The sequence below is a fragment of the Pteropus vampyrus genome, unplaced genomic scaffold, assembly GCF_000151845.1.
Source record: "Pteropus vampyrus isolate Shadow unplaced genomic scaffold, Pvam_2.0 Scaffold11, whole genome shotgun sequence".
NCBI lineage: Eukaryota > Metazoa > Chordata > Mammalia > Chiroptera > Pteropodidae > Pteropus > Pteropus vampyrus.
The window spans coordinates 1,344,160-1,369,748 of NW_011888792.1; the positions used below are offsets into that span (position 1 = coordinate 1,344,160).

The 25,589-nt window shown below is 40.7% G+C and overlaps 1 protein-coding gene and 1 pseudogene across 1 annotated transcript in view; one reads left to right on the top strand and one right to left on the bottom strand.

Moving 5' to 3' along the window:
* Nucleotides 1-25,589, bottom strand: part of SERINC5 (serine incorporator 5) — a 93,431-nt gene that overhangs the window by 29,934 nt on the left and 37,908 nt on the right. The window contains exon 2 of the mRNA XM_023522950.1: nucleotides 15,731-15,898. Coding sequence (XP_023378718.1) covers nucleotides 15,731-15,898 — 168 coding nt within the window. The remainder of the gene's footprint in view (nucleotides 1-15,730; nucleotides 15,899-25,589) is intronic.
* On the top strand, nucleotides 17,414-18,557 carry LOC105304623 (annotated as a pseudogene).

The following is a 25,589-nucleotide window of genomic DNA, read 5'->3' on the forward strand; positions in this document are numbered from 1 at the left end:
ATGCCATGCTAAGAAGTCTAGCCCTGTAGGCAAGGGCAAACAACTAAGCTAGAATGCCTTTGGCTGCAAAAGGGACAGGTTTGGGCGGGGGGGCGGGGTGTATAGTTAGAAGGCTGCTGGTTTAATAGTCCAGGTAATGGATGAAGAAGATAAACTAGTGGCAGAAAAAATAGAAATTTTGTGGGTAGAAGTCATAGTTGGTAGGGCTGTATGGATGATAAGAATGAAGTGAAGGATGGAGGAAGGGTTCTCTTCTGTTTTTTTTTTTTTTTTTAACATGTGGAGCGGGGTAGGTTTGGCAGAGGGCAAAGAGTGGAACTAGAAGAACAGATCAGGAGTTTGTTTTTAACAAGCAGATTTGGAGGCATCCTGAGTCATCCCAAAGAGGATGTCTGGCCTGGAAATTGCTTCAGAACTGCAATTAGGACTAGACACAAAGGTACACAAAGTAACCCGAAGCAGGTATTGAGAGAAGTCAGCAAACACTTTCTGAAGAAGTTTGAATTTTTAGCTGTGTTTTACCATGAGTTAGCAAACTCACAGGGTTAAAATTTTCAGATACTAAATAGAAGACTCCACACAAAGTCAATGGTTCAGAGCCTTTAGCTGGAAACAAAAGCTACACTCATATGAATGGTGCCAGGAGGTAATCTCGCTTTAAATCTGTAAAAGCTATATTCAGGCTCCTCTCTCCCTCCCACCCCAAACTCACTTCTCTCCTCTCCTTCTAAAGTCCACTGTGAGGAGAATGCTAATGCCAGTAGGCCTCAGCAACTACCCCATCATCCTCTACAAATGTCCTCCCCTGTTGACTCCCAGAGGCCCTGAGACTCATCAAAAGGTGTGTATGTGGCATGGAATATTTCATCCAAAATAAAAATAGGCAAACAACCCCGCTCCAAATTCTAAGAACTGCTTTATGCTCTGTGGGTGACTTAGTCATTTATCCTTTAGTAAGTAGTGAATATTTTTAGGCAACCTCAAGTTTAACAAGTTTGAAGAATTTAGCAAGAAGAATTTCTTCTGATTAAATATTTGCTGTTCTGAGCTCCATCCAAATATTGGAAAAAGAAAACATAAATCACACACAGATTCCACACTGTGTGGTGCAGGGGATGGACCTGCTAGGGTGTTGCCTCTCAAATCTGGTCCTGGGCATCCAAGGACTCTACATCTGTGTTGGTTCATTGACCTAAGGGCAAGGGGTTTCCTCCCAACCCTCAAGGCAACCAAACTCAAAGTCTCAAATTATCAGTGAGAATAAGCAGCTCACTTCCAACCCTAACTCCTACCACTAACTTGGGCAAATTACATACCTTCCCTGAGCTTCAATGTCCCTATGTGTACAATGAAATAATACTGCTGCCTACCTTGTAAAGTTGTGCTGAAAATTAAATCAGCTAATCCTTGTAAAGTACTACTGGCCATAGTTCCTAATCCACAGTAGCCATTAAGTAAATTTCCTTAATTCTAAAGTACTATCTTTTTTATTAAAAAAGCTTCTGAGGGAGGAAGTCAGGCACATTACATGAACCCCTGACAAGATGATGCATTCTGATTTAAACATGGGAGAAACGAGCATCTTAAAACTCTGTAAATACTCTGTTCACTTTACCAAAGGATATGTATTGAAAAATATAGGGTATCTTTTTCCTTTTCATAAGATGAATCCTTCCCTGGCACATTAATATAAGAACTGAGTTCCAAAAACACAGTATTCACTTATTTGTCTTTCAAAGACCTAATCACCACCCAAAAGAAAATATATCTGAACTCCCAAATCATGAAAGAAATGTTCAAAACATCAATACCAGTGTTAAGCTCAAAAGGATGGGAACCAGAAGAAAATCCACATAGAAGAGGTGCTAGCTATGCCCAAACAACCTCCATAGCAGGCAAATAATTACACAGAAACAATAGAAGAACTATAGAGAGTTCTATGGGTCTAATCCTGGGCCAGAAGCCCAGGTGCTACAAACTCAGGAATAAAGTATAGACTTTTGTAATGGTTCTTACAGAAAAGGAAAAGAGGAAGATGAGAGTCATGTTCCTATAATATCGAAATCTTATTTGGGAAAGATGAGGAAATGGTATATTAACAAAGTTAATGATTCTTACATTTCATTTTATCAGACTTTCTAGGGCATTGGGTGAATGAGATGCAAAGAAAGCTTTGGGCAGCTCAGCATGAGTCATAGCATGAAAACTAGAAGAACTAGATCTTCGAGTTCTGTTTAATATCTCTGAAGTGAAAATAAATTTCAAAACCAAGAGCCTTCCTTACTCTGCCTCTCCTCTCTCTGATATTCCATGTGTTCTCAAACTTTCTAAGACAATTCATTTTTCTCTGTGGAGTAATTCCAGGATCCACGACAACAATGTCTGTCTGTTATCTACCGATGGACAGAAGCTATGAAATGGGGAATGCTAAAATCTGCTTCCATCCTCCCACAGACAGCCTCTGTGCAACTAAGGCTCATTTCTCAGTAAGTTATTATCTTTGAGGCCCTTCGTGGAATGTAAGGACTATTTAAAAAACAGAAACAACTACCAGTACTTGCTTCTCTTTTGTTTAGGTTTCTAAACATTTTTACAAGAAAAGTTTACATCTGTCATTATTAAAAGCCACAAGAAGAACTAAAATTCCTGAGACTGGTTTTATTTGATCCTGCCACCTCTAAAATCAGGAACTTAATGCCCCAATTAACAACAACTCTTCAGAATCTCAAAAGCATGCTCACAGCTCCTTCACCACAAGGATTTCATTGGAATCAAACAGGCACAAATATTATTAGACAGTCAGAAATCAACTCTAATCAAACTGTAAACATTATGATAGAATGAAAGGCTCTTGCACGGAAGGGGAACAGGGATTAGCTGATGTCGATCTCCATTTAGAGAATTAGGTAATATCGAAGGTACAATGTACAAACAAAAACCATACCAATGACTGATCTTGAAGGAGATACGAGAGTTAATTTCATTGAAAACTTATGGAACTCTTCAATGAAGCAACAGCAGTGGAGATTGGGAGCCATGGAATGGATAGATTCAGTTTGCTGATTTGATGTGGCCTATACATAAAGGCAGAGGAATCTGGGGTTTGCAACCCTGATGTCTAGCTTGGCAGCTGACCCAATGGCAGACCAGTGGTGTCACGAGGATCAAGGGAGAAGAGCAGTTTCAGGGTGGAGGTGCCTGTAACAAAGGGAAGTATGAACAGACGGTTAAGCAAGCGTGTGGTACTCCAGAGAGATGGGACTAGAAGTAAAAATTCGGTATTGACCAGCAGAGAACACAAAGAGGGCATTCAATGAGAGTAAATAAACTCATCTGGAGAGGAAGGAATGCAAGTGGAGAAGAGAGAGGGAGTCAGGGGTGAGCACAGCACAGAACCCTGTGGAATGTTAACATTCCAAGAATGGGAAGAATAAAAAGAACCCAAAGAAGAAACTGAAAAAGTACACAACCAGAATGAGGTTGAAAGAGTGTCCTTAATGAAGCAGAGTGTGGTCTGCAGTGTCAAATACTGCCAATGTAATGAGGACTGAGAAGTAACACTGGATTTGACAGCAGGGAGTCATTTTGGACATTGATCAGAGTATTCTCTAGAGCCGGGAAGAAAGCTAGACTGCAGATGGCTGATGACATGGTCGGAGGATTTGGGGTATGGGTCAGGAAGTGACCTTCTGGGTCAGGAAGTGGGTCTTTTATCTATGCTTTCCAGAAATCTAACTAGAAAGGTAAGGGTCCAAGGACCATTCCTAAATTTTATTTATTTGCAATTATATAAGCAATACATAATTATATTCTTGTTGCCAAAGAAAATGTAAATTACAATAAAGATACAGAAAACAGAATCCTCTCGACCATTACTAGCCCAACCCTAACTTGACTGCTTCTCAGAGGTAAACACTGTTGCAGTTGCATGAATATCCTTCTAGACCCTTAGCTGTTATTCTACACTATGTCTTGCAGATTGTTGCCTATTCAACACATAAATCTATTTGCATCCTTTTTTAACTACTACATAGAATTCCACAGTCTGAGCCAATCACTGTTTAGTTTCTGTTACCCAACCGGCAGACCTTTAAATTGTTTCTGATTTTTCCACTATTATAAATAATGCACAATGGGTTTTGTCCGTATCGTGTGTCTCTCCATGCACACGGAAAGTGTAGGAGGCCATGACAAGTCTCCAAAGAAGGTGCCACCCTGGCATGTAGATTATTTAGGGTTGAAAACTATCAAAGTCCAACAAACTCAGAAGAGATTTTGGGTTTTTTTTTTTACCTTCCCCTTACCTGCCTAAAGGAATTCAGGTAGAAAAACCTGCTTAAAGGAAGGGAGCTAGCTGTTCATCTTAGCATATAAATTAGGTGTGGTAGACAGAGAGGATCCAAACAAGTCAGTTAGATTCCCCTCTGTGTCTATTGTTTCTAGGTGGCCCCTGGCAAGGCAAGAATTTGTTTACCAAATGTTTGCTGTATCCATAAAACTGCTCTACTTTATATATATTTCAAGCACTTTCGTGGTTAATTTTAACTATTTCTACCTTAAGTGGGACATGGGAATCTAATATCCCACTCCCCGAAGGATTGGCCTCTACCTATAATCTCATGATTCTGAGAGGCCCTAGTTACTTGTTCCCCAATCCTAGTACCGAGGACCAGGAAATGTCAGACATTTAAGTTTCTGGCTCAGCATCTTTCCCATTTTACCAACTACTGGACCTGGATTTGGGGAGTCCCCCAAACAGGAAGAGAATAAGGGTACACACATACTCATTTCTTCATCCCCACTTCTTCCCAACCACCAAAATGCTTGATTTGGCTACATAAAAAAGAATATTAATTATCTTTACCTGTGAATGATTTACCATATATTTCAAAAGGCCATACAGAATAAGACATATATATTGTCAAACATGTCACGCTAAATTTATTGTTACATTATTCTTGCGTAATCGACCCAGTATGTGGTTCACACAGCATGGTCACAGCTACTTAAGCAAGTGCTCTGGTATCCTCAGCACAAAGTTTGGGCCACTTGAATTCCTCTTCAGAGAGAAGGGGAGAATTCAACTGCATATGACATGCAGAGAGCCACGGGTCTAACACAGGAGTCAGCAAATGACAGCCTGTAGGTCAAATCTAGCTAGCTCCTATTTATGTGAATAAAGTTTTATTGGAACACAGCCACGCTCATTTGCTGGCACATTGTTTTGTCTGCTTTTACTCTATAACGGCAGAGTTGAGTAGTTGCTAGAGACCACATGGCCCTCAAAGCCAAAAATGTTTTCTAGCTGGCTCTTTACAGGGAAAGTTCACCCACCCCTGGACCACCAGGAGGAATAGCTCCGAAGTTGTGAGGAACTACTCAAGTATAAATTAACATCTCAAAAGCAAAGGACAACTGGTGATAACTTATTTTTGTAAATCAAAAGCCAAAGGAGCAGCAGAGAGCACTGCAGCTCATTCTGACTGACATCTGAGTGTCCCAGTGCTCTGTCCTGCCTTCTCACCTCCACTTAGACTCTTTCCCTTCTCCACAGGGCTCACCGCTGTCCCAAAATGGAACTTGTGCTTTAAATGAATCCAATTGTGCATCTTCCATATGTTATTTTTAGAGCGGCAAATTAAGTATTTTAATTTCTCTGCATGCAAAAAGTACTTTTTTGGAGGGGTGGGGGAGAATGGGGGAGGACATGTCTGTGGGTGCCAATGGCATGTAGAAGCCCTCAATAGCTCTAACAGAAAAAAAGTCTTTGCATCTGTTATGCAAACACGGCATGTGGAACCAAAAATAAAACCCACACTGATGAAAGCCGGCATGTCAAAAGATAATTTTAGACTTATTTTAAGACTGTAGAAACAGCCTCACTGAAATTTAAAAACCACACCCCCAAAATAACCCATCCCCTTGTGATTAAGCTCAGCCCTGCTTTAAAGGAGTTGATTCCCTTTTATCTCCTACCTCACCTCAAATCCCAATCTCCAACAATGAAGGAGAGAAAACATTCTGGAGTTCTAATGCAGCCCAAAGGTCAAAAAAAGTGACAGTTAAGTTGACTTCACAGGCTCTTATAGTCTCTAATGAAGTTCACATATCTTTAGCTTTCAAACACAACTATGGGCACACCCAGTCTAGGGCTGGGGATCCTTCCGCATATACTTACCAAACTGTTCTCTTTTTCCCCTACTTGAGGTCCAGTTCTCTAAGGACAATGACTGTCTGTTACTATACCCACGCTTCTGTTGTTGATACAGAAGTAGGGTCTGTTTGCCTGGCGCATAGACAGCCAAATAAACTGACACTAGGTTGCAGTAGAAGGAAAGAGCATATATTTCAAAGGTACTGATGAAAAGAGAATGGGGCAGCTGATGCTCAAAGACCCAAATTCACCAATGGTTTGCAAACGGGGTCTTTTAAGGGCAAAAGTCAGGAGTATGGGGTTCAAGGTCGTGGGCTGTGTTGATTGGTCAGTTATGATGTAAGGTTCCATGATTTTAATCCACTTCCCGTTTGCCCTAAGAATACTGACCAGCAGTGCTCGCGGCTGCAGCATTTACCCCGATATGACTCGCAGATTACAGTCCTAACCGTACCCCCAAAGTTTGTCACAAAATATCTTGCTTATTATTATTATTGCATCGTTCTAATAGATTGATAATCTTCGGGAAAAAAATGACATCATTCTATTTATAGCATTCTCTTTTTAGTACTGGTATTTCCATTTACAAAATATAGTAATTCTCAATCGCTGAAAATGTCAAATCCTAGGAAACGTAGCATTCCTATGCGTGATGTTAAACTAACGCTGGCAGCGAGCTGTACTTTTTTTTCCTAGACAGGGAAAGAGTAAATCTGATTTATTTCTCCCCTGGCGTCATCCTGTTCGGGGTCTCTATTACTGCGGCCGATGGGTCTTCCTGTTTCCAAACAAACCAGAGTTCTGTAACCTATCTTGAGATTGTGAGCCAGTGATAGTACCTTAAGAGCAGAACAAAAGATCTACCCTCTTGGGCTTAACAGGCTACATCCTTTCCTTCTGTCAAGCAATATATTGCCTGAACTCTGTTTTACAGGTAGATCTTCAGGTTCTGGGACATGGCTGTATTTGCTCCTAATCTTTAAACAGAAATCATGACAGCCAGCTGTGGGGCAAAAGTATTTCTCCTCTCATGTTTTAAGGTTTTCTAGCTGGGCTAATAATCAAACAACAGAGGCAGATTAACAGGAGAAAGTGTACAGTCTATTACACGAATGTATATTTGGAGGCCATAAGAATAGAGACCCAAAGAAGTATTGGGTAGCTAAAGTTTATATGCCATTTCTAAACTAAGTGTGTTGGTTGGAAGATTACTGCTTAAAATTTATTACTTGCTGGAAATTACTGTTTGGCTATCACCATGAGAACATAGGCTATTAATTATGGGAACATAACATTCTAATAACAAGCTTTCTGCTTCTGTATCCCCGCTTGCACACCGACCTGTGGGTTGACAGGTAATGAATAAGAGAAAATAGACCTTTGTGTTAAGACAGAAAGAGGAATGGGATTTAGGGCTTAAAAACTCTGTACCTCTACATTTCGCTGCTGCTTAATTTGGGGTCTGCGTGCCCCTGGCAGACCCAGCTGGCTGAATAAAGAGTGTGTTTCCGATAACTCACTGATTTTTGGTGGTCCGTGTGTCTTTCAGGGGCTGGCGGCTACAACATAAGAAGTCAGGGCTGTGATTTGAGACTTCAAAGGATAGGAAAGCATGGAGTTGGAAAAGCAAATGTTTGGCAAACAAATGTTTGCTTGTATCTCCATGTGAATGTCCCTCCTGGAGCAGATATCCATTTAAATTCCTTCTAGGCAGTCTGGTGGAGGTCAAAGGTTTTTTTCTGAGTCTTTTGTTTTCCCATAACCAGCTTTAAATCTATATAGGAAAGGCATATCTGGGGGCTGGCAAACTCTGCTTCCCTTCACAGGGGACCTACAGCTCATAAGAAGGCTGATTTAACAAGCTTGACTAAAAGCTAATTCGAGTAATCTTTTATGATTTGTTATCGATTTCATCCCCAGCACCTCACAGGGTACTTGGTACCTAAGAAGGAAGGAAGAAAGGAAGGAGAGAGGGTGGAGGGGGTTACCTAGGAAGGAAGGAAGGAAAGGGGGAGGGAGAGATTACATGATTTAAAAGATTTTTTTAAACATTAACTCAGATTACAGTTTAACCAAGTAACACAATCACCTACTTTTGATTGAACTTTAGAGTAGAACTCTAAAGTATCAAGACTCAACTATTCACAATATTTATGCTTCCTGCTCCCAAGCTTTCTGAGGCCACTATCTCTTAGTTCGTTGTGTGTTGTGCCATCTGTCTGTTCCCTATGGCCCCATGTTTATAACAACAGAACTGTTCATTTCCAACTGTAAGCTCCTGTCTGTCCTACTTATCTGCAGATTGTTCCAAGACCCCGTCTGTGGACAGTTGCTTAACAGATCGATGCTTTTGATGATAACAGAAAAAGGGTTTAGGGAAACTTCAGTTCTCACATCTTATCATTCTCCTCCTCCCACAGCCGCACGATCCTGAAACTGAGATCCTATAAAGGTCTGATTCCCACCCCAAGCTTCTGGGTAATGGATCTTGCAGACCAAGGACAATGACTATTGTTTCTCATTTTCTGGCTCCTGGCAAGCTCATTATTGCTGGACAAGGATCAAACCTCTTTGTATTTGGTTCAGACTCAAAAAAAGACTCTCAGCAGGATACCCATTAGTTCAAATCACTGCCTGTAGTACAAAACTATTTCCCACCATCGTTTCCCAGCATTCACTTGTGTATGGAGGGTGAGGCCCCAGCAATGCAAGGAGCCAGGGATGGGAGAGTTGCAGGGACTCTGCTTTCTCCCACAATATGTTAAGTCTGGATGGAATTTAGACCAAAGATAAAACTGTTTGGAAACCTGGAAGGATTTAAAAGGTGGAACCTCAGTGTTGGCTCCCCACAGACAAACTCTGAGTAAGCCACAATGAGAATTTCTCTCCATGTTCTACAAAGGCCTTGAGGTTTGATGGTCCAAACCCACTTTTAATCTCAAAGGTACTCACTGATACACTTTACATCTGACCTATGTCAGGTACCAAAGTACAATGAACTCAGCTGCTCTTTAGTAAAAGAACTTTTGAAAAGCATTTCGTTCTAGGTGAATTTTTTTAAATGCTCCAAAATCAAAGAACTGGATCTCACACACACACACACACGCACACGCACACGCACACGCACACACACACTAATTTGACACTCTCTCTAACACAAAAACTAAAACACCAGCTAAGAACGGAGAGTTCTACTCTAGAGTTCAAAGCTTTATATCAAAGCCTGAGGTTAGGTTTCAGGTACACAGTTCTCTTAACATTCAACCAGTAAACACCAAAATTAAAACAAGCGCCTAGACTTTCCAGCTTTGGCATAAATACCTGCCATTCTATGCTGGGACAAACTGCATGGTGTTTCAGAAAAAAATGGATGATTTTTTCATTGGTAATGTTTGTTTACTTTGAAAAGGTGGTTGCACCAAACACAACTTGAAGGCAGGTTCTATTTTACATGCAAAGCCATCAAGTAAATAAACACTAGATTTGCAGTTGCCCCTATTTGCTGGTGCAGACTACCAGTGATCCCTTGAGCCTAGATTTTGGCTTTCATAACAGGAAGGGGGCAGATGAGGATCTGCTAAAGGCCCAAGGTGGTATTGTTTCCAGAGGAAAGACTTCTCTCTCACTAATGGCTCCAGAAGAAAGATTAATAACCAGGAGGAAGGATAAGTGTGCTAAGGCTTTCCCTGCTACTTCCATGAACGTCTACACAACAACCAAATTTAAGTCACACAGGCAGGAAAAGCATTGGCCAGACAGCCAGGCAGCCAGCAGTCCTGGAGATGCCAGTCCCACCTCTACCTAGAGTCACAGCCTTAGAAAAGCTACTTCCTTCCCTGGGCCACATTCTCACTTGTCAGATGAGGGGGTTGAATCAAATTATGACTTAAGGTTCTTCCACTCTAAAAAAAATTCTAACATTTTATTCAAATTATATCCTAAAAGAGATGATTATTTTCTTAACACTGCATGATATTTGCTGTCTCTTCACAGTACAGAACACTTAGCATAAATGTGAGCTGCATCCTTTTTTCTGTTTTTTATCTCTTGAACTAGATCCTTTAACTGGTAACTTTGTTTCATGTACTTTTTTATCCCCTGTAACTAGCACAGGGAAATAAAGTTATTTCTCACAAATAATACTTGCTCTAATGCAGATGTACATATAGTAACTTATGCCAGAAATGAAAAAGCCCAAAAATGAAAAAAGCAGAGGGTGATGTTTACGGCTCAGGCAGAGAGATGAGCACTTTGTTCTGGGTGATAGATAATAAGATGTCACCCTGGCCTTGGGACCAGACTGGCTACAAAGAATCCTTCTTTATTTTACTTTCATCTACTTCCACATAAACTTATATTAATACTGCTAATATATGTGAACTTCCAATCACTGCATCTCCTTTCTCCTTCTGTTGAAGACGATAAACAGTGAAAAATATACAGACCAAAAAAGAAAGTTTATATATCACCCCTAGGGAATGTATTGTAACTGGATTTTCTGAATGGAGAAAAATCCTTTAAGAGCCTCCTGCTTACCTGCTTACCTAAATCCACAGTTAGCAGCCTCAACATCCAATCTTTTTCCCCTTCCCTGGAGAATTTTGGATTTTATGATAAATGTAAAGAGTGTGATTAGAATACGTACTTAAAATTGTGGGGGAGGGGGGAGTGATGACTGAAACTTGGGGAATATGGAGCCTGGTTTAGGTCCAAGTCAGTGTTGTACCTCCACCTGACATTAGTCCTGAAATTGAGTGGTCTATTGAGCCTAGTGATCAGGAAAACTTCTAGTTACTTGGATAAAAATGCCAAATTCCAGCACGCAAAGGGGCGGACTAGTTATGCTAGAGAAGAGCTTCTCAGGTCTCGGCCTGGGGCTATGCATGTAAATTTGCAAAGACTCTTCAGCACACTCAGCAATTTCCCAAGTGCCCACTCTAATGCAAGGTAAGAGCCCTCGTGTTCAATTTGGTATTTACAGACCTTTCAGAAACTTGTGAACTCAAAGGATTTAAGCTATTTCAGGAGTTGCAAATCCAAATGCCTTTTGTGGGGACAAGGAGTAAAGGGAAAAGGTGTGAGAGACGCTGTAAGGAAACGTCTAGGGATGGGGCCTACGGTGAGCTAGACCACACTAGCCCTTCTAAAGGCAGGCAAATTTAAATTAAAAAAAAATATATCCTCTGCCCAAACAAGGGCCTATAGGCTAATTTACAATACCTAGGCTAGGAGAGTTCCAGGGTCATCTGAAATCTCCGGGTACAGCACTGGCTAATGGGTGGGGCGGGGGCCTGGCTCTAAATATCAGACTGCTGACTTTCATCAAGTCCAGGGAGGGAATGGAAATCAGGAGCTGCTTTTAAGATGGAGGAAACTGCAGCCATGAGTCTCCTTCTGTCCAGATCCTGTTAGGTCTTGCCCAATGTTCCTTTGAAGGACCACGCCACCATGAAAGATCTTTCATCCAGGGTGAGAGTAACCATCACAAGAGTACAGTTTCTGCATAACTACTCACTCAAAGGAAAACTGACCCAAACCTGGCAGCAGAGAATAACGTGGAAAGTAAAACATGTTTCTTAAAATGAGCAAGATTACAAACATTTCTAAAACAAATGAGGGAACAAAAAGAGACTTATCAAAATAAACATTTTTAGTTGCCTCTCTTCTCGATACAAGAATAATTCTTCAAAATTTAAATTTAAAACAAACATACAACACACAAAAAAACAGTCTTCCATAATGTGGAAGATTTATTTGGGTTCAGCGGGGAGGGGCAAAGATTCAGCCATCTCAGGCACTACCTACGACCCATCTCAATGAAGTAGAGCAGCCCAAGGACCAAGTGGACAGAGAAAAAGGATCTAAGATGCCAGGTCAGGAACATGTAAGGCTCTTCTCGCGTTGGCCTGGCATACCGAGCTCGCAGCGAAGAAGGCCTGAGGGCCACATGAGTCACGTGTCCCCCCTTCTCCAAGGCAGGGTTGATTTTAGAGATCCTTCATCCACAGAAAACAAGAGAATCTTCCTTTCTCCTCCCTCCCAAAATGCCCGTATAGCTTCCCTGGGTACCCAAACTTCAAAGTGTCATCATCTGCCTCCAAACCTAGAAGTTACAACTTGACTTAGTGATGCAGATCAGGAGGCTTAAATCTCTCAACTTTTTTTTTTCCCTTGACATTCTACATTCTAAAATGGATTTTTAATTCCCCAGGCATCAAATATCTCAAGACTATACCTGCCTGAATTACATGGTTGCTGACAAAAATGATTTGCAATAAAATGGCTCCTACACATTTTGAGATGGGAGAAATACTCCAGGAAGAGATAAAAATCACACCCTATTCGATCGCCACAGTAGAGCTTTCTCTGAGCCAAAGTTCTCATGGGAAAGAGGTGTCCCTAGTAAAAAGAAGCAGGACAAAGTTTGGCAGATCAGCTCCTTGTAGTTCCCTCTCACTCAAAGTTAAACACAGGGCGCATTCTGAAACCAAGGCAAAAACTGAAAATAAGTGAAAAAGTTGCTGCCTTCATGGTCTTAACCCACATACCAAAAGCCCCCATGGCTCCAGACAGTGCTCCCATCCACTACACATGAATGCTGGGTGGAAGGTAATTACACACTCCCATCCAGGGCGTTACAAGCATACACGCTTTCTCCTCCTCCGATCACAACCTCAAACACTTCCACAGGCCAACAATGAGGGGGTGAGGACTGCAGCAGAAGCCCAGTGTGTATCCCCACAAGGGGACCTTTCAACACCCACCTCCAAGCACCGCCTGAGGATGAGGTCAGCATCTATTCTATAGGCCATGAAACAAGCTGACTTTGTGACCAGATGGCTGGCCCCCTATGAGGCCCTAAAGATGGAAAAGGATTGATTTCACCCACAGGGACTTCATTCCCTATGCAGGAAGCCCAGCCAAACCATTTTTAAATAAGTACATTCAGGGGACAGGCATAGGAACGTTTCTAAGAGCCTCTGTGAGGCTCCCATTTATAAGAGTCCCTTCCCTCTCTCCCTTCCTCTGCTCTGACGTCAAATCATACTGCACACACACCACTGCTGGGTTCACCTCTTAAATCTCTGTTTCTACAACAGCCTCCTACTCAAGAATCTATAATAGCTTTCCATTTGCCATCAGACCATGGTCAAATGATTCAGCTTAGCACTGAAATTCCTGCAAGATTCAGTCATTTCACCTACTCATGTCTCAAGTCTACTCTCTGTCCTTCTACATATGCCTTGTTCTTGTTCTTTTTTCTTCTGTCTACACAGCCTAGTCACTAAGAACACATTCAGCCTGGGTTCGAATCCCAACTCCATCACTTAGAGCTGGAGACTTAATGTCTCAGGCTTCTCATCAGTAGAGAAGGGATAATGACAGTATCTACTGCTCAGATGAGTAGAGCAGTGATGATCTGAGATGATACCGGTAAAAGGCTCAGAATAAAACCTGTCACACAATAAATATTATTAAAATACTCATTATTATCCCACAAGTCACTTCTTCCATGAAGGCTTCCCTAGCAATACCTTCTGTTTCTTAAATGTTCTACAAATAGCCAGAAAACATAGATACTGGCAGGAGATTTTAAGGACTGTTTCATGGGGCAAGTTACTTGGATGGTAATCAAATGTTAAAATTATTATGAAAATTGTATCCTAAAATATGTACCTGTGGCTCCCAAATTATCTCTACTTCCAATAACAATGTTTCTGAAGGGTTTACCACTAAGAGATACCACATATTTGTATAGTTTCAAAATTTCTTTCTTGGATCCAAAGCTTAATTCTACTAAGACTAAAAACTTAAGAGCAGAGATCATATCATAGACATCTGGTCCACCCTGAGAGTTCCTACCACAGTACCACAGGGGCCCCAAAGCCAATGCTTGTTGGATTTAAAAACAGAACATTAAGTTACTTGAAAAACAAAGGTAGTAAGTGGGAGATTAAATGGACCTCCAGAATAAGAGTAAAAACCTACCCTTTAAGTATTCCTCCTCTCAAACTTCTTGTCACAAATGTACAAGATTAAACCATGGTAAAAGGAAGAGAATCAGGGGCAGACACCACCAAAACAGAGTGAAATCCAGTGTAGACTACAAATGAGGAAGCCTCAGTTCTTGGTCTCTCTGCCTCCAAACTTCCACAGCACTTTGTGTATCCTCTCAAATGACACTTATTAATTTCTACCTGTTTTATGCCTCAGAAGACGTTATATCTTGTCTTCCAGATTATCAGGTCCATTTCTCACAAGTTCGAATGCCCTATAGCTTCCACTACAGTGCCTTACTGAGTAGAGATCCACTGTTAAAAGCAATCAGAGGAAAATCTTAATTTTACAAGTTTTGACAGTAGTTCTGGTATATTCCAGACCACACAACCACAAAATTATAAAAGCTTTACCCAACAGAAAACTCCAAAGGGCCTACTTTAACTAATGGATGAGAATATGTCAATGCTTTTAAGAAAATGGTTGCTTTGAGTGTATTTAAAATAACATGTAGTTTTAGCATAAGCTTGGAGAGAACAAACAATTCCTCGGAGTTGCTCCTGAGATACCATCTCCACTGTGGAGGGGTTCCATGAGTACTGAGCAGTAGGTCTACAAGAGCAAATGAGGTTTGCCCAGCTAGCCTTTTCTCTCCTCTTTTTCCTTGGACGAAAGCTGCCCCTGGGAGCACACCTGTTACTGTTCCCCACAAACTGTGCCCCTGCAGAGGAAGCCCCTGGGGTGGGCTTCCCAGGCGAGTTAGTCTGATTCATTTCGGGTTCAGTAGTAAGACGCCCACTTCCTTGCAAGCCACATTAGTTCTACAAAGGATAAAGGTGATGTTGGTAGCTACTTGCTGACATTGTAGTCTTTTTTTTTTTTTTTTTGGTCAATTTGTTCAGAACCTGAGAGGGTAAAGATTCTGTTATTTACTGGACTCCCTCAAAAATCCCAACATATTCCCTCCTGGTAATCTGGCTGATTAAGAGGCTATTAAAGGGCAATTCCAGGAAAAGGTCCTATACATGTCTCTGCATCACATACCAGGCCTACCTCTGCGTACAATGCCCAAGAAACGGCTGGAAATCCATCCTTCATCCCTGGAGATACCCAGCCCACAAGTGATATACTCAGAAAAATAAAAATCACCCTGTAGCCCACTCCTCATTATCTGTGGGATTATCATAGGTTTTATCACACTTCCCATGAAAGTCAAATTAAGTGTTTTTAATAGCTACTACTTGAGATACTGGCAGCCATCCTTAGAACAAGAGAAAAATAAAAGTCTACAAGAAAAGACATACATCTCATCAGGAACAGCTATAAACAAAGCTAAGACAAAACATGCAGTCTTCTCCAAAAAAAAGCATCAGATTGTATCTGTTTTACTACTAAAGATGAAGCTGTTGAATGGTTCTTCTGCTTGGCAGAAAAGCACTGAAGAGGCTTCCCAGGAGGTTCAAAGAGCGAGTGTACCCAAAGTGACAATTTAGGGGTGGAGCCATCCCTAAATTGGATATTTCCCATACACCCGCATCGACCATCAGAAATGAGAGAGTGGAAAAGTGGCAGACTTACGTGTTCTTTCATCTCATTAGCTACAGTCTGTGACATCATCATGCAGCAGAGGACGGCGACAAGAATGAAATAGAGTGCGTACATGAAGCGGGTGCTCCGGGACTGTCGGATTTTGGGGCAGCAGCCGCAGCAGAGGGAGCAGCCAGCAGACCCACAGCAACAGGCCAACTAGGAAAAGAACACAGAACATCCTCTTAAAGCCGCTGCTTTACAAACCTATTAACACCTGATCTTTCAGGCTACCATTGTACCGAGCCATTCTAACTATGGAACATGCCGAAATGGTTTAGCGTGTAAACAAAGCTTTCACCAGAATTGGTCTAATATTGTCTTTAATGAAATTATCCGGCTTGGGAGATGTCAGATAATTTAACAGAAAAGGCACAATTCACCTGAAGCATTATAATCATTACTCTTCTTAGGCAAAACAAAGATTTTTGGGATCAGCTAAGAGCAAGAGAAAATGCTAAGAACTAGAAAAAGGCCAAAGTGAGGTGAGGGGAACATGAAAAACAAGAAGTCAAGTCCAAGTAAGGGACCTGTCAAAATCCATGAGCCAAAGAATGAATTGTATGAACACCTAGGAACATGTAGGGATGTAAAGGCTACATAAGCTTGCATCCATCCTTCTCTGCAGGAAGTAATGGGAGTGTCTAATTTGAAGCTCAAAAGCAATAGGTGCCTCTTACACAAGCATTATTTACCTCAGCTTCATGCCCCTAATGGTAGGTTTTTAGGCTAATGAGTGCGGCATGGGCACAGAGGAGCACAGAGCTCCCACTGTACCACTAATGAATGACACACACGCCTTTTCTTTGGGGAAGCTATTTCCTTTTTATCTCTGATTGGGCTTCATTGGTCAATACAACCAGACATAACTTGGGAATAGTACATAAAATAAGGATTAAGTTTTCGGTTTGGGGTCTCGTATTTTTTCTTTTTAAAGACTTTTTTAAGAGTAGTTTTAGGTTTACAATAAAATTGAGAAGACGGCGCAGAGATTTCCCACATACCCCTTACTCCCACACATGCACAGCCTCCCCCATTATCGGTATCACTCACTGGAATGGTACATTTTTTATCACTCACCGGAATGGTACATTTTTTTACCATTTTTTAAATCACAATCACCCAAAGACCATGGTTTACCTAAGAACTCACTATATATTCATTGGGTTTGGACAAATGTATAATGATATATATCATCATCATAACATCATACAGAGTATCTCCACTGCCCTAAAAGGAAACTAGATCTTTAGTAAAGCACCCAGCAATAGATTATGGAGTTGTTAAAAACTCAAGCTCAAAGTTACCAGTACCTGGGCTTGAGGCTTGGGCCTGCCACCTTCTAGCTATGAACCATGAGCAAATTACTAACCCTTTTAAGACTCCTCATTTATAAAGTAAGGGTGATAACAATCTTTATGCTTATGTTGTGGTCTGTTGGATGACCTAATCTGACACACCCAGTGTTAGGGAGGGATTTCTGTTTAGCAATAGGGAATTCTACAAAAGAGATTCCCATAAACTGCAAATATCAAACAACCCTACATGCGTTATACTACAGCCTATATAAAACCTACGACCTAACAATTCACTTTTCATAATAATTTGGAAGGAATTTCAAGATGCTTCAAAACACGCATCAATTAGAATGCCACACTATAAACATCACTTACAATGAGAAGAGATCATAGGTATACAGGTATAAGACAACAGGTTGCCATCATAAACGTGTTATGTATGACAGATCTTGGAAACATAGTCATCTTCTTGCTTCAGGCCACAGCTTTGTCCAATAAGGTATTCTGCTTGGTATAAGCTAACAGATCACACAAGCGGGATCCTAACACTACTGCCTGTGTCATGTCATTATGGGTCACCTTTCTTTACAATTCACTCATTCATATTTTCTATCTCTGATTCTACCAACCTCTTTCCACTGACATGCCCAAATTCCTTTCTCTCTGGGCTCTGCCTCCCTTTCCTCCTCAGCCTTCCAAATTCTTTCCCAACTGCCTCCTTCATTTGTTGCTAATGCTTTAGTTCTATGATAACCAGTCTAACTGTATTTCAAATTCAAATGTGATAAACAAAATATCCTTTGTAGGAAAAGAAATATGGATAGAACTTTCCCACAGCAGAATTGACATTTAAACTTGCTGTCTCCACAGAAGAGAAAAATTAACAGATAAATATATAACGTGAGCCTAACTAGTCTTTTAAAGACAGACAAACAGGCTCGGCTGCTAAGGCTCGGCTGCTGTGAAGATGTTCAGCAGACTCGTGCAGGGGCTGCCTCTCCTGCATCCCCACGACCGCCACCATAGATGGCCTCAGGAGTGTAAGTTGCTGATGAAGTATAGCATTTTTTATGAAAGTCTGGAATTTTTCCACACAAGAAAAAAAAAGTCAAGAAAAGAAAGAAGGGTGTTATTTTTTGGCTCTGTGCAGACAAAAAGTGCATCACTTGTAGAAGAAGGCAAAGAGATCTTGGTTTCAGACTTTGGTATAATCATAACTGATCCTTTCAAGCATTTTGTGGGAATGGTTCCTGAGAAAGGCTGTTGCTATGCTTTGAATGATGCAACTATGCAATTAAAGAATCCAGAAAGGAGGAGTTAATGGGGTTTTTTTTGTTGCTACCAGAGCTAGCACCTCTGAGAGCATGATCTATGCGAGCTCCAAAGATGCAATCAAAAAGAAATTTCAAAGCATAAAGCACTAATGTCAAGCAAATGGGCTAGAAGACTTCAATCAAGCTTGTATTGCTGAAAAGCTAGGTGGATCTTTAATTGTAGCTTTTGAAAGATGCCCTGTGTAGATCATCATCCAGTGCCACAAGTCGAAAGTTTCCAAGTTTAATGTTGTCCTCTTGCAATATAAGTAAAGCAAATATGTTTAGACCAGGGCCTCACCGAGGGGGGAGGGGGGTGTCTTGTCATCTGTTAAACTAAATATCTTGTAAACATGTGCAAACAGCCTTAAATAAATCTAAAATCTAAAGTTTCATTATTGTGAAAATAAATTCTTATTGGCCAAATGCCTGTTTCGATGAATTGGCTTGTAAAGATTTTTGCTAAGCTCATGATTTTTAATAATGCAGTTTACAAAACAGTACAAGGTCATATGAAGAAAATTATTGCATCTTTGTTAACGTCAGCAATTACTTTCTTTAGCTTAGAGAATTGGTTGTAATCTGGTTATAATTTTGGCCCGAATTCTGTATTCTCTCTTGAACTAAACTGAATAATGAAAAACAATTCTCACAACATGAAATAACACTAATATACTAACTACAGTAAGATTAAGTCAGGAAGTCTTTTAATTCTACCAGATGTGTAATGGAAACTGTCTCAGAATTGTGAACGCTTATAATCAGTGCTGATCTTGCAAAGCACTGTTTCAAACGCATAGTTGGAATACAGGAAGCAACTCTCTGCACCTGGGGTGAGCTCTCCACTTACTAGTTGAGAGACTGTTCTGGGAGTGACCCTGCATCTTGAGAATCATGTTGTGTCCTTGTGCAATATCTTGTAATAACCAATTATAATGCAAATTAGGGCTCCACTGTAATATACTTTGTTCTGAAAATGATGAAACAGTATACTGATAAGCTGGGACACCTGTGATATCTTGTGTCTCCTTCAGAACTTTGTTGCTTCTGGTACATAAAGTGTGGAAGAACATTATGTTTACTCTGGGGCCTGGAAGAAGGTCTTAATTTCCTAGAGTAATCTGTCAACTGTATGTGAAATGGGGAGCAGGTATGACAGATGATGACACCCACAGGAAAGCCACTACCTGATGACCCTTGGAAGTGATTGTCTTCAACATCACAGGCGTAACACTTTGAACAATATAGAGATGCACAGTTGAACTTAGAGGTAGCTGTATTGGCCTTATATAATAAAAGAAGCATTTTCAACTTAAAAAAAAAGACAAGGGACAGAGGCATGTGATTATGGAAAATGTGAAAAAAAAAATCACACTGGTTTAATCCTATTGCATCATTAAAGTCTTGTGGCACTCTACGGATCTGTCTTGTCAAACTTCCTTACATTCACTTTCACTCTATGTAAAATGCGATGGTATGAGGTAACAGATAGACAGACAGACAGATGATGTATATATACAGACATGACTAATATTAAAATCAAATTGTCTTTTTCTACTAGCCTGAAAGTTATTTATCAAAGCAAACTATGCCAATACCCAAGGGTTCAAGTGCATTATCTTTAGCTAAATAAACACTGATATATACGTCAAGTAGAAATTCAAAACAGCATCCATAATATAAATGTTATATTAGCATCTAGGGAAGTCTCACAGCCCTACTGACATCCTACTTCATTCTGGAAAAGCAAAATTTAGAAAAAAATGGGTTCTCATTCCGCCCCTGCCACTTACAGCTTTATTACTCTGAGCATGTCACTCCCCTGATCCTCACCTTCAAAACTGGAAAAATCAATTCCTAACTTCCCTGATCCTCACTCCCCTGATCCTCACCTTCAAAACTGGAAAAATCAGCCTAACTTCCAGGGCTGTCACAAACTTGAAGAGAAGTATCAGTGTCTTGTCATCCTTGGCTCAAGAGAGATAAAACCTTTTACTGAACAAGTCAGGGTATAAAAAACAAATGTAGAATGTACAACACCAAGAGTAAACCCTAATCTAAGTTACGGACTTTCGATAATACTGATCTGTCACTATAGGTTCATCAATTGTACCACTTTAGTGAAGGCTGTGGATAATAAGGGAGGACTGTGCATGTGTGGGGCAGAGGGTGTATGAGAAATCTCTATACCTTCCATTCAGTTTTGCTGTGAACCTAAAACTGCTCTAAAAACTAAAGTCTGTTAAAAAAATAACAATAGAGAAATGAACAAAACAGTGCCCATCAATGGCCCAAGAAATGGATGCTGAACGAATAATCCATGGTAAAGTCATAATGACAAAACTTCTCAAAGGGGCCAACAATCCCACTGCACAGGGCCAAGAGCACAAGTCGCGTGCCACACTCTGAATTTCTCACACCAGCATTATATCACGAAGTACTAGGGCTTTAACTTGTAGATACAGCACAGTCTCCTTTTCCACAAGAAATTATTATACATTTAGGAAGGGCCCAAGACAATCTCTTTGGAAGGTGATGCTTACAGTTCTTCCAGAAGTTCATCCTGCATGGACACTTACACCGGGGCACAGATTCTTAGGAATGAGGTTGTTCATTACAAGCAGGGAAACAGTCTTATTCTACAGCTACACAGGGACTGGATAAATGAATTAAGGCTATCTATAAAATGCAATGTAGTTACAAGATTAAGTCAGTTATGGGCTGAATTGTCCTCCCCCTGCCCCCCACCCCCAAAATTCATATGTTGAAGTCCTAACCTTCAGTACCTCAGAATATTTGGAAATAGGGTCTTTACAGAGGTAATTAAGGTTAAACAAGGTCATCGGAGTGGGCCCTAATCCAATATGACTAGTGTCCTTGGAAGACAAGATTAGGGCACAGATCCATAGAAAGAAGACCATGTGAGGACACAGGGAGAAGATAGTCATTTACAAGCCAAGGAGAGAGGCCCCAGAAGAGACCAACCCTTTTCATTCCTTTATTTTATACTTAGCTTGTAGAACTTTGAGAAATTAAATTTCTGTTGTTTAAGCCACCCCGATTGTAGTATTTTGTTATGACAGCCACAGAAAACTAACACACTCATTATGCCCTGATTTTTCACATACATGCATATCTTTATGTTTGGGGTAGGGAGTGTGTGTGTATATGTGTACAATGACCACTAACATCATTTATCTGTAGACTAGGCCTAGACATAAGGAGTTAAAGACGACATCTACCTTCACCGTTATGCTCTGCTTGGGTTTTTACCATGTGCTTATATTACGGTTATAATTTTAAAAAGGAAAAGTGACTATTTTAAAAAAGCAACTGTGTCTGAGGATATACAAGCATTTGCAAATGTGGCGCTGACTCATGATTTTTTTTTTTCTTCCTGAAGAACATTCCTCTCCCCAAACATAGTAAAAAAGAAAAATTTCAAAGAGCCCTTCACACCCTCCCTCTGGCTAACTTCCTTTGAAATAGCAAAGGCACTGAATAGCAAAGGCTTTTCCAAATACAAGGAGCTTTGTCCTCGCCAGGGCAAGAGTCAAAGTGAAAGGATAAGCCAGCTGCTTGCTGCTACCTAGAGCTGGCCTCACCCACAAGTGTTATTTTTCTTCTCCTCTCTAAGGATCTCTCCCAGCGCGCGTTTGTGCGTGCACGCGCACGCGCACGCACACGCACACGCACGCACGCACACACACACACACACACACACACATATGCACACACCCCATAATAAATAAATATCAGTCTTCCTCCCTCCTGTCCTCCCCACTGGCCTTGGGCACAGAACATTCTAAGGACTGATCCTAGGCATAAGAAGAAAAGATCACAGAAATATGAGTTAGGGCTGCTAGTAATGTCAAGGTTCTTCTGTCAAATTAAAAAGCATAATTTCCTTACTACCTAGAATTCTCAGCTGGCAACAACTGGAAATAGCAAAGAATCAGGAAGAAAATCAAACAGAAGTCATAATCTGCACGTGTGCACACACACCATGTTATCGAACTAATAAGCCCTTCTCTCTCTCCATTAAGTCTTATTTTCAGAGTTACAACAGGCTTGGCTACCAGGTTCTTAAGCCATAGGGTCGAGGAGGGACTAATTAACTGGTGGGAAGAACACAGGTCTGAGAACCAGAGGAACTGGATTCTCACTCTGTGCTTCTCTGGTTAAGTCCCTCTCTGGGTCTTGGTTCTCTACCTATAAATTAAGGAGCTAAGCAGACAGACAACAGACAGTAGGTAAATAGGTTTCATCTCGCCTTCAACTCATCGTGACAGTGGGGTCTGGGAATGCTGTGCTGAGGTGGGTTCTAAGGCTGAATGTCTCAGTAGGGAAAATCCAACGATCAATGAGTACCATCTACCAGAGGCAATGGTGGCATCTATGCTCCACTCTTGTCACCCTTGCAAGAGGTGATCTGACATCCCTACTGCCCATAAATTCTTAGATGTTGAAAAACAAACTGCAAGAGGCAAGCACATGAGTTAATGACCCCAAAGCAAGAGAGAAAAAAGAAAAAAATCAATGAAAAAGAGGAGACCTGAGCTGTGGAGTAGTCAAAAGTGCTTCAAGCACCGCACAGGTGGTGTGAGCATTATATTGCTTCACAGTGTATGCTCTACAAGGCGTAGCTCACACAGCGCTGCCATCACTCACATTCGTCACGATGACCCAGGCATCACACTAAGTCATGTTCCCTTCATTCCACTTGGGGAGGCAACAGAGTACAGAGGACACTTCTGTCACAAGAATCATCTCAAACGTGGGTCACATTTTTTAGTTTCAATGCTTTAGTTTTAGTGTTTGGGCATGTAAATTCCTCGACAATGTGGAAAACATTCATTCAGAAAAACTTATTCCTTGAGGGTTCTGGAGAGCCAAGTTGGCTTTAGTGCATGTAAACTAAGGCCAAACTGCAAAAGGAAAGAAATCTGATCTGACCACTCCCTTCACAGGGTCTCTCCTCCTGACGTGGGAAAGCAGGAGCCCTTGCAGAACAGAGGAAAGAGAGAAGAGATTCTTCTTAACTGCGTTAATTAGAACACTGCTCCTCAATAAGTGGCAGGGGGAGAGGGCAACAGCAGGGAGGCTCCTCAAAAACTGAAGTGTCAGAAGTAGAACCCAGGTGTTCCTCGGCATATTGGGGGTCATAATATTAAAAAAAAGAAGAAAAATATGAAAGATGTAAAACTGGGTTCAAAATTTTTCTTTAAACAGTGCTCTCTATCCTTTAAACATATTTAGGTTTCCACACCTCTTAGTAATATATAACACTATTCGTGCAATGACTGTCGCGGACCACTTTCCTTTCTCCTTTGAGGCTTTAGGATTACCTACGAGTCACTGGTGGTCAGCAGAGACGCAATGAATTCTACTTTGATAGTAATATTCATTTAAATTCTGGACTCCACCGCCAACATTTTGCAGCTCATTCTCCCTCCAAGCTCAGAAACAGCTTCCCATTGATTTATACAGACCGTTTTTTCCACTACAATAAAAAGGCAGTGGTGGTAGTAAATAGCATCTCTTGCCCCCACGGTGCCAGGTGCTGTCCTTTACTGGTAGCTATGCAAGGGACCGATGGGACTTGAATGCCCGGGGAACAAAAATAGGGAATTCTTCTACTCAATAAAAGAATATCTTCCTGTACTACCTGCAGAGTTGCAGGTAGTCCCTAATTCACAAAATGTTTCAGCAAACTCAACACATACTATGCTGTGGATTTCTCTCTCTACAAAATAATATAGAGCAACCCATTAAAGCTTACTTAATCCATAATAATATTAGCCAACAGTAATTAACACTTAGTAATCTCTTACTCTCTGCAAGGTATAACTATTATTATTAGCTATTATATCACCCCCACTTTACAGAGCTGAGACTGAGGCTCAGCGAGGTTAGGCAACTTAAGGTCAGAAAGATGGTAAGTGGTAGAGCCAGAATTTAAATCTGGTAGACTCTTAACCATTCTGCTCTACTTACTGCTGGCAGAGAAAGGGTGAACAGGACAAGTAACATGGCCCTGAAACCTTGGTTTCCTACAGAAAGGAAACTGGCTATGAGAGAAGGAGGTGGCCAGAGAGGAAGCAGTTTTCCTCTCCTGTCCTTGGGTGTACAGTAAGCATTCAACAAACATGTGGAGAAGGCATCTCCGTTTCTGGGCCCCTTCAGCTATTCAGCAACCTCTGGCCTCTGTGGACCTCAGTGACCTTTATTATAGCCCTGCCCCAAGCAGTTCAACCACCCCAATCACCAAGCTCCCCATCTCAACACCAAGTCCTACTCCCATTAAAAGCTCTATTCCTAATCCTATAGAAACAGCCAGGCCATTCATTCACTCAACTAATTCTTATTATATACTACATACCTGCTGTATCTAGTGTTAATTCCTGGGAATGTGGCAATGAACAAGAGACCTTGTTTCTACCATCACTAAGCAAGATTATAAAGATATACGTAAGAATGACCATCTATGTGTTTAGAAGAGAAAAAGGAAACCTAGATGTTCAATGAAAGAGTAATGATCACTAATGTTATGGGACATTCCCATTATTGCATACAATCCACCTACTGAAATGCTTACACAGGTTACACAGAAACATGCACTGCCATGGAAGGATGTCCAGAGAATATTAACTGAAAATAGCAAATAACACAAGAATATAAAATATGATAGCATTTGAGGTAAAAATATAAGACGACACAGATCAGTGATAACAGAAAACAATCTAGAAGGATATTCTAGGATGTCAACAGTAGTTAACAGAGTTGTAGGATTACAAGTGGCTATGCTTTTCTGTATTTTCTGAACTCTCTACAACAAGCACATACCTTATAATTAGGAAAGCATTAAAAGTTTCTATCACCACATTCTTGTTCTATCTCGCAGATGGTAAGCACTCAAATATTTGTTAAATGAATCAGCCACAGAGCAAATGAAATTTGCTTCAGCTGTGATCAGTAGAAAGCAGCCAGAATGAACTACTACTGTAATTGTGGCATAAAACTAGAAAATTTTTACTATACTGTTCCTTTAAAAATGGTTAAGATGAGAAATTTTGTGGAGTTTACCACAATAAAAAAATGAAAATTCCTTAACCCTTGTAATAATTTTTAGAGTTTAATTTATGTAAATAATCTCAACTTGGTAGAATTTGCATCAAATAAAAATAAAATGAGAAAAATTAAACAGCTACCTACAAATTCAAGGAGCTGAACAAGAAG